General features: G+C 31.9%; 1 protein-coding gene across 3 annotated transcripts; it reads right to left on the bottom strand.

Moving 5' to 3' along the window:
- Window positions 1-557: 557 nt before the first annotated feature.
- On the bottom strand, window positions 558-11,972 carry LOC130935684 (serine carboxypeptidase-like 25). Of its 3 annotated transcripts, XR_009067943.1 has the most exons (3): window positions 8,109-8,589; window positions 6,156-6,311; window positions 558-2,233 (listed from the first exon to the last, which is right to left on the bottom strand). XR_009067943.1 is itself a non-coding variant. In XM_057865546.1 (2 exons), the coding sequence occupies exons 1-2, from the start codon at window positions 11,854-11,856 to the stop codon at window positions 6,265-6,267; spliced, it is 324 nt and encodes a 107-aa protein (XP_057721529.1). In that variant the 5' UTR covers window positions 11,857-11,972; the 3' UTR covers window positions 6,028-6,264. The 3 variants fall into 3 exon arrangements, 1 of the variants encoding a protein (XP_057721529.1); XR_009067944.1 differs by lacking the exon at window positions 558-2,233 and having other exon boundaries at window positions 6,028-6,311; XM_057865546.1 differs by lacking the exons at window positions 558-2,233; window positions 8,109-8,589 and adding an exon at window positions 11,580-11,972 and having other exon boundaries at window positions 6,028-6,311.
- Between the last annotated feature and the right edge of the window lie 4,055 nt (window positions 11,973-16,027).

Genomic DNA, 16,027 nt, shown 5'->3' with positions numbered 1-16,027 from the left:
GATTTTTACTAATAACACAAAAATATCTATAAAAAAACTATTATTTTGTTCTCTTCATTAAAAACTAAAATTGCTTTTTGCCTTTTTGGATCCTATAAAACATATGCAGCTCTTTTAATTTCTATATATAGATTAATTTGTTTACATGTGTTCTTATTAATTAATAGTACAATTATCCCTCAATAAACATTCATGAACAAATTCCTTGGTTCGTAAATCACAATCCTCCCCTCCTTTCTTTCGTGAAAATGAGTACTTCAAATATGTGTGACTGAATGAACAGAAAAAGATGATCAACCTTTCTTTCACACCTGTATAATTGAACTCATTGCTGTGCTTTGTCCCACTAGAATTTTGTCACATTGAAGGAAATTACTGTATGATCTAGAAAGCAAGACATTTCAATTCACTCTTAACATTGCAAGTCATCTTTTATTTTCTTAACCTCTTACAACCTTTTTTTGTTGTAAAAAAATATTAACCTTTCTAAAGAAGAACCTAATATTAACTTTTCTTTCAAAATTATTCAACGAAAAAAAATTAACAGAATGTTCTTTTTATATCTTGATTAACTACTTCAAAGTATCAAATTGTACTTTGTGAAACAACAAAGGGATCAAACAGAAATTTGTTCCTAAAAAAGTAGTAGTCAAAAGATCATAAGGTTTGGGATGAATATCCATACACAAACCAATAAAATTGCCTCCAGAAAGTAATGTAAAATAAACTTATAAAATAGGTGTGAAATTAAAAAATGTTGTTGAATAACTTCGATCTTCATCATAAGAGAGACTAAAACGTAACTCAATCTTAAACCCTTCACTTTAATTTGTAAATAGGCCACTCCAAAAATGAATTATGCTACTGGATACTAGTTAATTTTTAGCAATTCATATTGTCCATGAATATAAATGTATATATATATTTTTTACCCCTAACATATATATGATCGTGCTATGTGATAAAGAAAAATATAAGTTAATATGTTCAAGATAACATATTCCTAAGATATCACAGCAACATCTATGCTACAGTGATCTTCCCTTTTTAATGTCTTGGTCTACACTAGCAAATTTATCCACAATGGATAGGGTCATGAATTAATTAAGTTTAAGACAGTATAATAATAGAAAGAACAGATAGAAGAGAAATGTGCATGCTTATACATAGTGCTTCCTATAGAGACCAACTTTAAGATTACCCTTGAATTCAACCTTAGCAGAAAAATTACCATAGGTTTGGAGATTGACTCTGGCATAACACTCTTCCTCAAGATCCATTTTATCTGGATTAACGAAGACAGAAATCAGACTTTCCTTGCCACGAGTTTCTTCTTAGACAAGTCATAGATGTACCAAATAGTGACAAAGTCAATAATAAGAAGATAATCACTGCAACCCAAACGAAGAGTTTCATACGTAGGTAATCACGAGCAGGCGAAAAATTGCACTCAATGGGGCTCCAAATGTTGGCATTCAAATCATATGACATGAGCCATTGATTGTTATCATCATCAACAGAATACACAATGAGGGTTTCCCACAAAAAGCAAGTGCGAGGACGCAAGTGCACACTCTCGGCTACTTCCTTTTTTTTCCCAAAATTCTGATTTTGGATGGTAGATATCAACCCATATTCCACCCCCCAATGATGCACAACTTGCCATCGTATGGGATTACCATGGGGTAAACCGTTGAGTGATGGAAGAACATGCTTCTGCATAAACTCCAAATCCAAGCAGAACCTTCATACTCGAGGCACCACATTTTTGCAGCGTCATTAGAAGCCCGTTGCTTCCATCCTCTTTTAATGTAGGTTTAATATTTGATTGTTACTTTTACTTGATCGTTTTAATGAAAGTTTAACGCTAATTGAAATTTTTGTATTAGTTATGTTTAGAAACTGAGACTTGATCGTTATTACAATGTTAGGGAAGACATATATTTCAAATTTATTTTTAAGTTTTTGACTATTTTATACTTTTATTTAAGTGTGACAGGGTCAACCGGTTCAACGTGTGATCTACTGATTGAACCAGACCCAGTAAACAATACTCCGATTGGTTCAATCACTGATTTTGTTTGTTCTCCATTGTTGCCCAGTCTCATCTTGGTTCTGCCACTCGTCACCGGTGCCGCCTTTGCCTGCGCCTCTCGCTTTCCTTCCCTTCTCTCCGATTTCTGTTCTACTGAACTACCGATGCTCCTGTCTCTTTTTCTAAGTGTTATTGCCGCTGCAGCCCATGTTGTTGTGTTCAAATTTATTAAAATGATGTATATATGATTGTTCATATATATGATTGTTCATATTTATCTTATCTATTCGAATTTTGGTTCTATCTATATGTTTAGTTCTATGTTTTTTTTTGCTGTTTGTCTATTTATGTTGCTTATTTTTTGCTTTTTATCTGTTATTTTTTTAAAAAAAAGTACTCACATAATTAATCATTAACTATTGTGCTATAATATATCAAAGTCTTTTTTTAGAGATCACATGTTTTTTGACTTATGGAATAAAAGCCACCCATGTCTACATCGTATGTATTCTACTATAAGTACACAGATGATGAAATATCTGATGGAATAAGTTTGATAGGAACTGGATTCTCCGATGAGGATGAACTTTTTACACAGGGCACATGTTCTTTATTTTGAAAAAGATACTGATCCCAAATACTAATAAGAGATGGTACGAAAGACAACTGCTTTACAGCACCTTCAGTGTGCATTGTTTGAAAATACATTTCCTCCATCTATACCAGAAAAGGATCTGCCATCGGTAATTATAAATATAATTTGAGGACTTGGATGAATAAGAGATATGCAGAAAAATCGAAAAATTATTGAAAGGAAAAAAATAGATGGTGGCTTAGCATAAAAGAAGGATTTATGATGATCTTCAGATCAATTTTCGCAACTTTAAAGATATCATGAAAACTTGAATATGGACTCTAGTATCAAAGTTGAAGCATGTAGTTTTGGACAACTCCGCGACGTACTCAATGATATGCAAAGCTAGGATGCCGTTACTCATCAAATTCAATCAATCCAAAAAATTGATCTTAGAAAGGTGAAAGCTATAATATTAAAAATTATCAACCATCCATTTGAAGGGATTGTCAAGCATGATGAGGTTGTTGAAAACCTGTGTTTTGTTTTCCTTCAAGTCTGGTATAATTTTTTCTTGCCTTTTATGATTGTGTTTTTCTTTTTTTTTTACTCTTAAGAGTGAAATGATTTCGATTCAGACCCAATATAACCGACTTAATAATAAAATGGGGATTGGATCCAATTCTATTTTGGAGCATCACTAAAAAGAATTTTGAAGACTGTGTATTGGCTTTTGTATCGAAATAAAAATGTACAAGTCAAATTGAACATCTCTCGTACTAGGGGTGTAAATTACCGAACCGGACCGAAAATTACCGCAGAACCGAACCGAATTCTACAACAACCGACTGAAAAACCGAAAAAACCGGTTTTTTTGGTTTTTTTCGAACTAAACCGATCGGTTCGGTTCGGTTTTCGGTTGCCTTTGCTAAAACCGAACCGAACCGAAAAAGGAGAATTCAGTGGAGTGTGATTTTACCAAGTTGCCCCTTAACCTAGGTATAAAAAGGAAAATCAGAAAAAAAACCTAGCTTTCTTCTTCCCCTTTCTTCTTCAGCCGCGAACCCTGCCTACCCTATACCCACATACCTAGTCTGCCAGTCACCCACACCTCTCTCCCCCATTCTTCAAAGGTTCCACGGTTGCACCTCCGAGCTCCATATTTGAGAGAAGGAGAGGCTGAGGGAGACAGAGAACTCGCCAATCGTCGCTCGAAGCCTCGAGGTCGTTCATCATCGCCGTCGAAGGGTCGCCGTCGCAGGGTCACCGAGCAACATAGCCAAAGCCGAGCACTCGAGCAGCACTCCAACGTCCAACCAGTCCAGCCGCCGAGCAAGACTCCAGTGGCCGAGCCGCCGAACAACCAGTCCCTCTCCTGCAAAAACCCAAAACGAAACAGAATTATGTCTTCGTCAGAGGTTAGATTTTGTGTTTGGTTATTTGTATTGTTAATTTGTTATGTGAGTTTCTGATTGTATGTTTAGTGATTTGGAAGACTTATTTAAACATACAATCAGAAACTCACATAACAAATTAACAATACAAATAACCAAACACAAAATCTAACCTCTGACTAAGACATAATTCTGTTTCGTTTTGGGTTTTTGCAGGAGAGGGACTGGTTGTTCGACGGCTCGGCCACTGGAGTCTTGCTCGGCGGCTGGACTGGTTGGACGTTGGAGTGCTGCTCGAGTGCTCGGCTTTGGCTATGTTGCTCGGCGACCCTGCGACGGCGTCCCTGCGACGGCGATGATGAACGACCTCGAGGCTTCGAGCGACGATTGGCGAGTTCTCTGTCTCCCTCAGCCTCTCCTCTCAAATATGGAGCTCGGAGGTGCAACCGTGGAACCTTTGAAGAATGGGGGAGAGAGGTGTGGGTGACTGGCAGACTGGGTATGTGGGTATAGGGTAGGCAGGGTTCGCGGCTGAAGAAGAAAGGGGAAGAAGAAAGCTAGGTTTTTTTTTTCTGATTTTCCTTTTTATACCTAGGTTAAGGGGCAACTTGGTAAAATCACACTCCACTGAACCCTCCTTTTTCGGTTCGGTCCGGTTCGGTTCGGTTTTAGCAAAGGCAACCGAAAACCGAACCGAACCGATCGGTTTAGTTCGAAAAAAACAAAAAAAACCGGTTTTTTCGGTTTTCCAGTCGATTGTTGTAGAATTCGGTTCGGTTCTGCGGTAATTTTCGGTCCGGTTCGGTAATTTACACCCCTACTAGGAATGTATCCAAGTCAAAACGAAGAGATGCTATTCAATTTTGACTTGGTACATTCTCAATATGAGAGATGTTATTCAATTTGACTTGGTACATTCACATTCCGATACAAAAGTTAATACACAGTCTTCAAGAACTTAATTCTTTTGCTGATGCTCTAAATTAAAACTAGATCCAATGCCCATCTTATTATTAAGTTGGTTAGATTGAACTTGAATTAAAATCATTTTACTCTAAGAAAAAAAACAATTATAAAAAATAAGAAAAAATTATACCGATTTTAAAAGAAGAAATCAAATTGACAATAACACAGGTTTTCAACCTTCTTATCATGCTAGACAACCCCTTCAAATGGACGATTGATAACCTTCAATGTTATAAATTTCAACTTTGTGACCTCAATTTTTTGCATTAATTATATTAGGTGAAGAGCGTCACATTGGCTTTTCATATCAATGAGTATGCCACGGAATTGCCGCATGCTTCGAACTTATGCTAGAGTGCAAATTCAAATTTCTATCTTCAAAGCTGCGAAAATTAATCTGAAAATTATCGTGAACTCTTCTTTTATGCTAAGTCACCATCTATTTTTTTCCTTCTAATAATGTTTCGATTTCTACGCGTATCTCTTATTCATGCAAGTCCTCAAATTATATTTGTAACTAAACATGACAACTCTTTTTTCAAATAAATGGAAGAACTGCATCTTCAAGCAATGCTCACTGAAGATGCGACAAAACAGCTGTCTTTCGTACCATCTCTAAATAGTACTGAGATCAGCATCTTTTCCAAAATAAAGAACCTTTGTCCTAGGTAGAGGTTCATCCTGATCGGATAACCCATCTCCTACCAAACTTATTCCATCGGATGGTTTTTCATCCGTGTACCTATAGTAGAACTAACCTAGACACGATATAGACATCTGATGACCCTTTTTTTTTTTAAATCGAAGATTATGTGACCTTCAGAAAAAAAAAAGATTCTAGACACATTATAACACATGATTAATGATTAATTATGTGAGTGTTCTCTTTGAGAAAATAATAAAAATAAAAAAGTATGAAATAAACAATATGAATAGACAAACAGCACAAAACACATAGAACTAAATATATAGATAGAACCAAAATTCGAATAGACAAGACCAATATGAACAATCATATATATATATATATATATATATATATATAAACAAGACAATAATCAAAATCATAGAGTCCTACATTTTAGACAATTTAGTGCAAATACTACCATATTTATCCATTCAACTAACATCATTCTAATAAATTTGAACATAACATGGGCTCATCAACACAATAGTAATTCAGTACCTTACAGAAATCCGAGAGAAGAGAAGGAAAGCAAGAGGCGCAGGCGGCAGTGGTGACGAGTGGTAGAGCCAACGTTAGCCGGTGATTGAACCAGACATGGTATTGTTTACTAGGTTACTGGTTCAACTAGTAGGTCACACGTTGAACAGGTTGACCCTGTCCCACATAAATAAAAATATAAAATAGTCAAAAACTTAAAAATAAATTTAAACTATATGTCTCCACTAACATTATAACAACTAACAACGATCAAGTCTCAATTTCTAAATATAACTAATACAAAAATTCCAATTAGCATTAAACCTACAATAAAACAATCAAGTAAAAGTAATAATAAGAGTAACAATCAAGTATTCAAGCTACATTAAAATAGCAACAATCAAGCATTCTAATAAAATAATAAATAAATTATAAATAAGCATCCTAAATATCTTTCAAATTTAAAACCCTACGTAAATATCACCAACTAAATGTAATTAATCATCAAAATATGCAATAACTTGCTGCAAATTTGTTGACAATTAACATAATTATACTTCCATTGAAAATAGCTGGATTGAATTACAATGCACAAATTAAAGATACAGAATATTGTCTTAAAGTAGCTAAGTCAAAAAGAAAAACAAAAAATGATAGTGTTGCACAATAAACACACAACAGAGCCCGAAACAAACACACAACACAACAGAGGCTGAAACAAAAACAAAACAAAGCCTGAAACAAAAAGAATCCAACACAGAGGAAGGATAGCAAGTCGGCGGAGATCAAGAACAGGGACAGTGCAACCAAACAATGAAAACAGAATTTTGTTTATATAACAAAACAATCAAAACATGAATCATACAATCACTAATTGCAAATTTTTTCTTCATAAGAAGAGAACAATGAAAACGTGAAGCATATAAATCAAAAGATCACCAATTGCAAATCTTTGAATAAGAACAGAAGTTAGAGCAGTGAAAAATGAAGAAAGATTAGTAGTTTTCAACCCAATTTTAACAAAGCTCATCACAATGATTAACAACAAAAAAAAACAATGAAGGAACAATGAATCAATAACATAGGCAGTGCAAATTCAAAAAACTCTAATAAAATTTAACTACAGAAACAAACAGTAAATCAGTAATAGAGTTATCAATTTAAAATTTTATCATCAAATACATTCAGTGAGAAAAACCAATCAACCAAGTACTGACTGGGCATTCGGAAAAAAAAATCAAAAGAGCATTTAAATCACAGCAAAAACACAACAACAATAGGAACATTTAAAACAAAGCAACCCAAAAAAATATCTAAAAATCACCATTGCTGAAAACAATTATTTGATCCGTGTATGCTCAAAGAATTAAAAGCTAAGCTTACAGGAAAATGAAGAATACCAAAACCAAAGAACCTTCAATCACAGCTTCAATTAAGAACAGAAAATCACAACAAAAGCAAAAAAATTAATTAAAAGTAACAGAAGAACAACAGAACAACAACACAAGAATAATTAGCAAATTAACAAATTCACAATAACAGTTAAAATTTACCAGAAGAACACTAATGCATGTGGAATCATCATTCTAATATGTTTTCTGCAAAGTATGCTATTTGCGCAGCTAAAATTTTCTAATTACTGAGATCCAATTATTCTAATTTCACATGCAATCAACTTACTAAGTTTCTAAAAGCTTGAAATTATAAAACCAACCAGAAATATGGTTAAAGCATTTCATCAAACATGTTGAGTGCGGTAAAATTAAAACAAAATAAGAGAATTAAAAGCTTAATATCAATGTGATAGAGAAGAGAACATAATTATTGTAACTTTAATTCAGCCTATGAAATAATCCAAACCACTACCAAATCAAATAGTTACTTATTGTAATAGAAATCAGAAGTTGCAGAGTTTGAAGCAGAGTATTGGTGTTGTGTGAGTGTATTGTCTAGTGGCGGATTTAGGGAACTCACGGAGGCGACAAAAGAGAGCAGTTCGACGGCTAGGTGGAGCGTGCGGGTTGGTCGCAGTGTTTGAAGCAGAGCAACGTGGCTTCCAGACGAACACGAATGCAAACTCGAACGGTGAACGGCGAGTGAACGCGAGCAGTAAACGCCGAGCGAACGTGAACGGCGAAGAACGCGAACGAAGACGACAGCTGAACGAAGATGCGAACGTGAACGGCAAACAAACGGCGACGGAAGCGCGGCTGAGCAGACAAAGACGACGGACGCCGAGCTCGAGGAAGCAGCCGCGATCGGTGACAGCGAACAGGGGTTGAAGACTTGGATCACGAAGGAAGCTAGATAGACGGACGAATGGCAAACTTTGAGTGCGACGGGCGCGGCAGTATGCCACTCCTTGCGGCGGTGGTGTAGGCTTACAGTGCTAGGATTTTTTGCCTGGGGTTGTGTGATTTGATTTCTTTCTGAATGAAAGAAAGAAAGGGGGGAAACGGGGAAGGGACTAACGCAATGTTTGGTTAGAAGGTAAAGGAAAAGAAAAAAATTGAGTAATTTTTTATTTTTTTTAGATGTGTTTAGACAAAAAGAAAATAAAAAGGAAAAAAATGTTATAAAAAAATAATTTTATCTTTATATTATAAAATATATTAAAAAAAGTAAATGGATAATATTAAAAGTAAAGAGAGAATTAATTTTTTCTTCATTTTTTTTCATTGTTAAAGAAAAAAAAATTAGTGGTTCCACCAAAATTTTTCTATTCATTTTCTTTTCTCTCCTATTTTTTTTTCTTTCCTTTTCCTTTCTCCCATTTTCATCTCAAACAAACACACCATAAGGGAGAAAGAAACGAAGGAGCTTCCGTTTTTGTGTAAACCGGATGGGTTTCGGTTCGGTCCAACCGACTGATTCTTGTTCGATTCAACAGTTTTTTATCGATTTTTTAAATGACGGTTTTACATGTTTAACCGAACCACTAATATTGCAGGTTTGCAGTTAAATCGGTCCAATTGATCGGTCCAATTCGATTTTTAAAATATTGTGATTTTCAGAACCATAAAAATATGGGTTTTTAGACTTTTAGTTTGCGTTTATTTATAGGACAGGATACTAAAACACAAAATTGTGTTTGATGGAAACACTTAATAAATATATTGTATCCATCGTGGCTGAAAGAATATAAAGACACTAACAAAAGATACAACTTAATTTTTATTTTTTTATTATTTTTGTTATTTTTTATAATTATATTTTTCTTTTCAATTTTTTTAATAACAAAAAAATTAAATTTTTATAATTTATTTAAATTTATCATCAAATAAATACAAAAACATAAAATTTTATGTTTCTCTCTTTTGTATGTTGTTCACAATATCATATCTTATCTTGTTCTCAAAAACAAACACAGCGTTGTAATTTTTTTCATAATTCTTTTTTTATAATATGTGAAATATAATATTAGTAAAGATTGTAAGAGATTTAATTTCTTGGATCAAATGGTCATAACTCATGACCTGTGGCTTCAAAATTTAAAGTGAAATTTTTATTTTTAATAATTTTTAATGGATTGTCAATGTAAAAAAAGAATTTATATATGATTTTTGTTACTATTATATGGTGATTGATTCAAATGATTCTATTGAAGGGTTGGGATATAAGAATTTGTGGAATAAATATGGGTTGTTGATATTTAATTTCTTTCCTTTTCTTATTTCATTTGGCTAAAACTTTCTTTTTCTTTTTCTTTGTGTTTGTTCGCTGACTTCTTTTAACAAGAGAGAAAATAATGATCAATGGAGGTAGAGACAGAGAATGAGTCATAAACAAATGGAGAAAATGTTCAACGAAGATGAGACCGAGGCAGTAGCAAGTGGGGTTGTGGTAATGGGTGTAGACGATAGCAGTAAGGCGATGGCAGTGGGACAGAACCTTAAATAAGGGCCCTGAGGTTGATTAAGCCATTAATGAGGCTAGTTTTTAGTTGCTTTCAAGCATTAACTGCATGCGCGTGTGTGTATATGCGTGCGTGACTATTGTATTGCAGTGTAGTGTGAAGTGTAGCATAGACATATAGATAGACTTCAGAAGAGAGAGAATGTGAGAGACACATTATAGAGTCATAGTCTAATAGACTTGAACAAACCAATATTAAGAGCAAGAGTGTTGCTTTGATGATGCGGTTCCTATCAAAACCCTTTTATTAGGACAAAATATTAGGTGTTGATACAATAATATCATGGCTAGTTTATTCGTAATTCATAAAACTATGTTACTATCTTAGATAAATATTTTTCTCATCAATATTATTTTTTATTTTTACAAAATCTGAAAATAAAAAATATTAAAAATAAAAATAAAAAATTAGAACCAAGTACAGCTTTTTCTTTTTCATGAGAAAGAGAGGAATGTATCTCACAATGATGCCAGAAGAGATGAGTTCCAATTTTTATTTTAAAAAATAAAAAAAATAAAAAATACAAATCAGATCTCCAATTTGTACTTTATTTTTTTTCTTTAAATAAATCGTACCCTCTGATTTGTAATTTATTTTTTTTTTAAACAAATCGGACCGTTCAATTTGAATAAAATACCATACAAAAAAATACCAAATCTTTCAAGAAGAATGTATTACACATATATTTAATCAATATAAAAAAAATTAGCCACCAAGTACACTCGAATTTGTTCTTTTTAAAAATAAAGACAAAAAAATATATGTTTGTAAGTTTGTATTTCTCTATTGGTATATTTTTAGATAAATAGAATCCAAGGGAAGAGTAGAGCATTGAAATATTGAATAGTCTCTCTTTTACTAGTAACATTGTTGTGACTTGTCGTGTATGGGTCATTGGGTTTGTACTTTGTACCATTCATTGTTTGTTAGGCCATCATTCCAACCTATCCATTGCCAACCCACTCATGTGGGCTCTACGTACACTTTCTTTTGTTTTCTCCAAGCAATTTATTTTATTTTTATTTTTATTTTATTCTTATAGCCTCACTTGATTGTCTATGAGACAGAGGAGTAGGGTGTAATCAAACAAGGAAAAGAGAGTAACATCTAAAGGTAATAATAAAATGTAAGTAACATAACATGTAAAAGAATAACTGTTTCCATTGATCTTTCAAATCAAATTGACTTGTTGTTGTTTGTATGTGTGACTAAGGCCATATATATACATATATACTTAATTTAAAAAGATGCCTCAACAAGAATTCACCTAACACCATATTAAAGAGGAAGTTCAGAAAATAATTTTGGACATTTTGTGTCTTCTATATTATATGTCGGCATAGTAGTAAACTAGTAATTAAGTTATATTGTTTTGCACTGTTTGTGTAGTTTATCTTTCATGTGGTTTAAAGTACCCAAATGAGAACAAATGATGGCATTAATGTCCTTAAATAAGCGATATAACAGTGATTTTAAGTATATTCTACCCAAGTATATATCAAAAGGCATGAATGAGTTTAATGTCTAACCTCCATTGAGCCAAATAACAAGGGGTTTTCTGAGTGAGTTTTGAGAAGATTCAGTGAGGCAGTAGAAGAGTGCTCTACCGGCAACCTTGTTGACAGTAACATAGGCAGAAAACTGTTGAAAAGACACCTTTGGTTGACCAGGAAGTTCCAAGATCCTATCTTCTTCTTCTCCTCCTTTAACACAACTACTTGGTCCCACCGGCACCACCATCACCAACAAAATCACCACCACTTGATGAAGAACAACAAAGATCTTTTTATGATGTTGTTCATCCATGCTAAGGAGGAGGAAGAACTAGAAGGAGGAGAGGCGAGTGTGAGTTAAGAAAAGTGATGAGAGAAAAAGAAAAAGAAAATGGAAAATGAGTGAGTGAGAATTATAGGGAAGGTAGGTTTGTGTGTCTCCTCAAGGGAAGGATTAAATAGAAGAGAGAGAGAGAGAGAGAGTTATTATTTATGAGTGTCATAAACAATTTAATTTGTGCAGGGGTAGGAGACTGATTTTATTTATTTATTTATTTATTTATTTATTTTATTTGACCCTGTGTTGCATAACTGGGCTCATATTTTTTGGATATGAAAAGTATGTGTGTTGTGTATTATTGTAGAAAATATGGGTGCTAAACATGAATGTGGGACAACTTTTTTGAAAAAGAACTAAAAAAATGGGACGATCTTCATATTTTCTTAAAAAAAATCGTATTTGAGGAATTAAAGTTCAAAAATTTTGTTGGAGAAATAATAATTTTTTTATTTTATAAAAGAAAAAAAACCTTTATATATATCATCCTCTTCCATCTTCATTCTACTTTGTTTCAATCTCGGTTTTGTTATTAGATAGAATAATAGTATTAAATTTGTCTTGTACAATATATTCATAATTGACCAAATTATGTGATTCTTTTTGTCATATTGTGATTATGATCCATATATATATGGTACAAACTTAATAATTATAGATTTTTTTGGGTTCATAATTTTGGTTCCCTCCAATTATTGTCCTCGTTGCAGACGTAGATCAAATATTGGCAGCCCAAATATCTGGCAGTGCAAATTTTTTATTATTATTTTTATTAAAAAATAAAAAAAAGGATCAGTTTTAAATGCCTTTACACTGTTCTGCCTATAACCATATGGTCAGAAAGCTGTATTGATGTAAAAGAACATGATGTCATTTACAAATTTCTGAAATGAAAAGCGACTTCTCATTTTACCAATTTCAACTATTAACTAGATATTTGTGTCATTTTGTCAACAAAATATATTGTTTAAGGGTCATTTTAAAGTTATTATTTTTCGAAATTATTTACTCTTAATTTTATTATGATACAAAGATCAGTTTGGTTCATAAGTTTTCAATCGAAAAATAATTTGTATAACTCAGTCACAAAAACGGTACTATTCTAAGATAAATGTTGGGTTCAGAGTTTTTTAGATAAAGAATTCAACTTGTTTTCTGGAATGGTGGATAGTCCAACGTCCTGGTCTGGATTGTGGTAGGATAATTACAAAGAATTTCGTTGCTTAAGTTAGCAAAATTTTAAAACAAGCTTAAGTGAATTGGAATTAAGAAATACTTGAGTTTAATGGAATATTTATAGAGGTAGATAATACCTTAGCTATCACTTCTGAATCTCTTCACTCATAGTAGTAAACAGTTTCTTTATTAGTACATGGCATTTATCCTACTTTGAGATTGTGGCTAAGTTGTAAATAGGGGTAGAAACAGGCAAAGTCAAGTCAGGCTTTATTTTTAATAGGCTTGGTCTGTCATATAGTTGATTCACTTAAGTCTGACCTGCAGTCTGTTATAGGTTCTTTATAAAGTACTAGGTCTGGCCTGTTATTCAACCTGACCTAACATGAAGTCTGTTAAAAGACTTGATAATTTTTTCTTACAAAAATAAAAATATTATTTAATAAATTATTTTTTATTAAAAATAGTTATATGTAATATGTCATATATTTAATATTTATAAAAAATTTTAAACTTTTAACATATTTAAAATATACAAAAATATTTATAATAAAATATAATAAATAAAATATTTCATAATTTTATTAATAATAAATAATTATTTATATATTTAATTATATTTTAACAGGTCTATGCAGGTCTGACAGACCTATAAGACTAATTAGTAAATCTGGACCTAGTCTATTAATGTATTAAATTTTTTAAAAAAGTTTGAACCTGTACCTATTTTATAACAAGTCAGGTCAGACTAAATCAAATACAGGCCAAACTACAGGCCCTAACAGACTCCCTGACCTTTTTCCACCCCTAGTTGTGAATAATTTTTTTAAGTAGTTTTTTGAGGTTTTACTTGCTATGCAAGTTCAGTTGAATTCGGGTTATAACACCAGTGTCCAAATAGATAGGGTAAATGACATATACATCTAACTGGACTAGTATGGTTAGATCTGTTAGGTTTCTATGGATCCTTTGTGGAATTAGATTAGTAAATTTGGGCCATAACTTTTATTCTGAGTCATGATATGAACATTACCTTTACTCGTGATCGAGTTTATTGTTCTAAAATAAAACCGGATTTAACTTCTATTTTATTACTAAACTAGTTATTTTGGTTATAAATTGAAATAATTTCACTTTAAAAAAAGGAACAAAAATACAATCAAAAAAGGCAAAACAAAAATTATAAATTTTTTCAAAAAAAAAAAATAAAGTTGACGAAAATAGAAGTTTTCAATTTCAACATTTGTAGAATTGTTATCCGCTTAAAATGGATGGTTGATAACCTTTAAGATTATGAATTCTATTGTCGTGACATCAAATATTTGTTTTGATTGAATTTTGTTTAACTAGCATATTTTCTTTACATATCTGTGATGATACTACAAAATTATTCAGGGTCGAATAATTCAACCTTAATGTTATAATCTATATTAAAATGTTCATGATATTCTCCTATTAAACGTATCTTTTTTAAAGCGGTCAAAATTGGTTTAAAGATCAACGAGTCTTCATTTATGAGAAACCACCAATTGTTGTTTATCTTCCAATAAATGCTTACCATTCCTTATACTTTTCATCCATCCAAATCTTTAAATTGTGTTCATAAAGGTTCGTGATTACTTTTTTTTGGAAGAATGGAGGAAATGCAATCTCACAATTCTCACACTGTAGTTGCAAAAATCTTTCGTGTCAATCTCTTTATAGTATTGAAGTCAACATCTTTTCTAAAGTGAAAAATCTTTGCCCTATGTAAAAGAGGCAAAGATTCAGTTTCTATCACTCTTATTACATTCAACGTTTTTTCATCTGTGTATTCTTAATAGTATTGATCTACACTCGATGGCTTTTCTAGGTTTTTGTAATTTATAGTTTCTTGTTTTGCTCCTCTAATTTTAAAAAAAAAAATTGTTATTTCCTCTATTTTTTTTTTATTTTAAGTTCTTGAACTCTTATTGAATTCTCACTTTTTATTAATGAATTTGATGTTTTATATTTTATTATTGTTTTCTTTGAAATATTATTGCTTTCTTAAATTGAGTAGTTATAAATTTTATTATTATTGTAATTTATGGTATTTTATGTTTAGGTCTTTTAAGTATTTGATGAAATGCCTTACTTAGTTATAGAGCATTTTTTTATTCTCCACTTTAGTTGAAAACTTGAGTTACTAACCAAGTTAATTGATAACTTAGAGATGATCATTAATGTTGTTTCCGTTAATGCTGATTTTTTACTAATTTTGATTAGGAAGTTAGTTAGAACTTATGGTTTATAATTAATGAAGCTTAATTGACTTTTTTTTAATTTGTAGAGATTGACAAATTAAATTTGTTCTTTGTAATTATCATATTAAGAAAAATTATCCTTAACCCTCAACTTTTATCAAGACATTTTTAGAGCTTGAATTTACTTTCTTTTCCCTTTAGTTTATTACTTTAATTTTTCCTAGTCTTATTGTTTTGCCATTTAATTCTTATTTGCTCATTTAATTTTTAGTCAATTAATTTTTTTTATTGCAATCAAATTTCTAGTTTTTTCTATAGCCAATGATCATGCATTACATTGTAATTTTAAGGGAGAACGATCCAAAATTTAACTTTGTTACTATTTTGAATTGTGATATTTTTAAACTAAATTTTGATAGTGCTAAATTTCGGTTTAGAATTATATCTACAACGAATCTTAAGCTTTAAATTTTTGAATTTCTAAACTGGTATTTTTAGCATTCATCAGTGCACACTAATAAAAATATGCAATGGAACTGATCAAGAAGTATAGAATGGAAAACTCAAAATCAATAAACACTCCTATGCATCAAACTTGAAAATAGAAAAGGATGAATATGACAAGATAGTGACTAAGATACGATATAGAGGGATGATTGTTGAGCCAACAATGCATGGCCCTAGTGACTAAATCTAAGTTTGCTAAACTTCCAAAAGACTCGAAGAAGAAAAACTAGGGGGTCCAA

Source organism: Arachis stenosperma, chromosome 6, assembly GCF_014773155.1.
Source record: "Arachis stenosperma cultivar V10309 chromosome 6, arast.V10309.gnm1.PFL2, whole genome shotgun sequence".
Taxonomy (NCBI): domain Eukaryota; kingdom Viridiplantae; phylum Streptophyta; class Magnoliopsida; order Fabales; family Fabaceae; genus Arachis; species Arachis stenosperma.
This window is presented reverse-complemented; position numbering and strand designations above follow the sequence as displayed.

Excerpts from the sequence above, each read along its gene's own strand:
- LOC130935684 (XM_057865546.1), bottom strand. The coding sequence starts at position 11,856 with ATGGATGAACAACATCATAAAAAGATCTTTGTTGTTCTTCATCAAGTG. Across the intron at positions 6,312-11,579 it reads TGTTATTTGGCTCAATGGAG|GGTCAACCTGTTCAACGTGT; the intron begins GTTAGACATTAA and ends TATGTGGGACAG.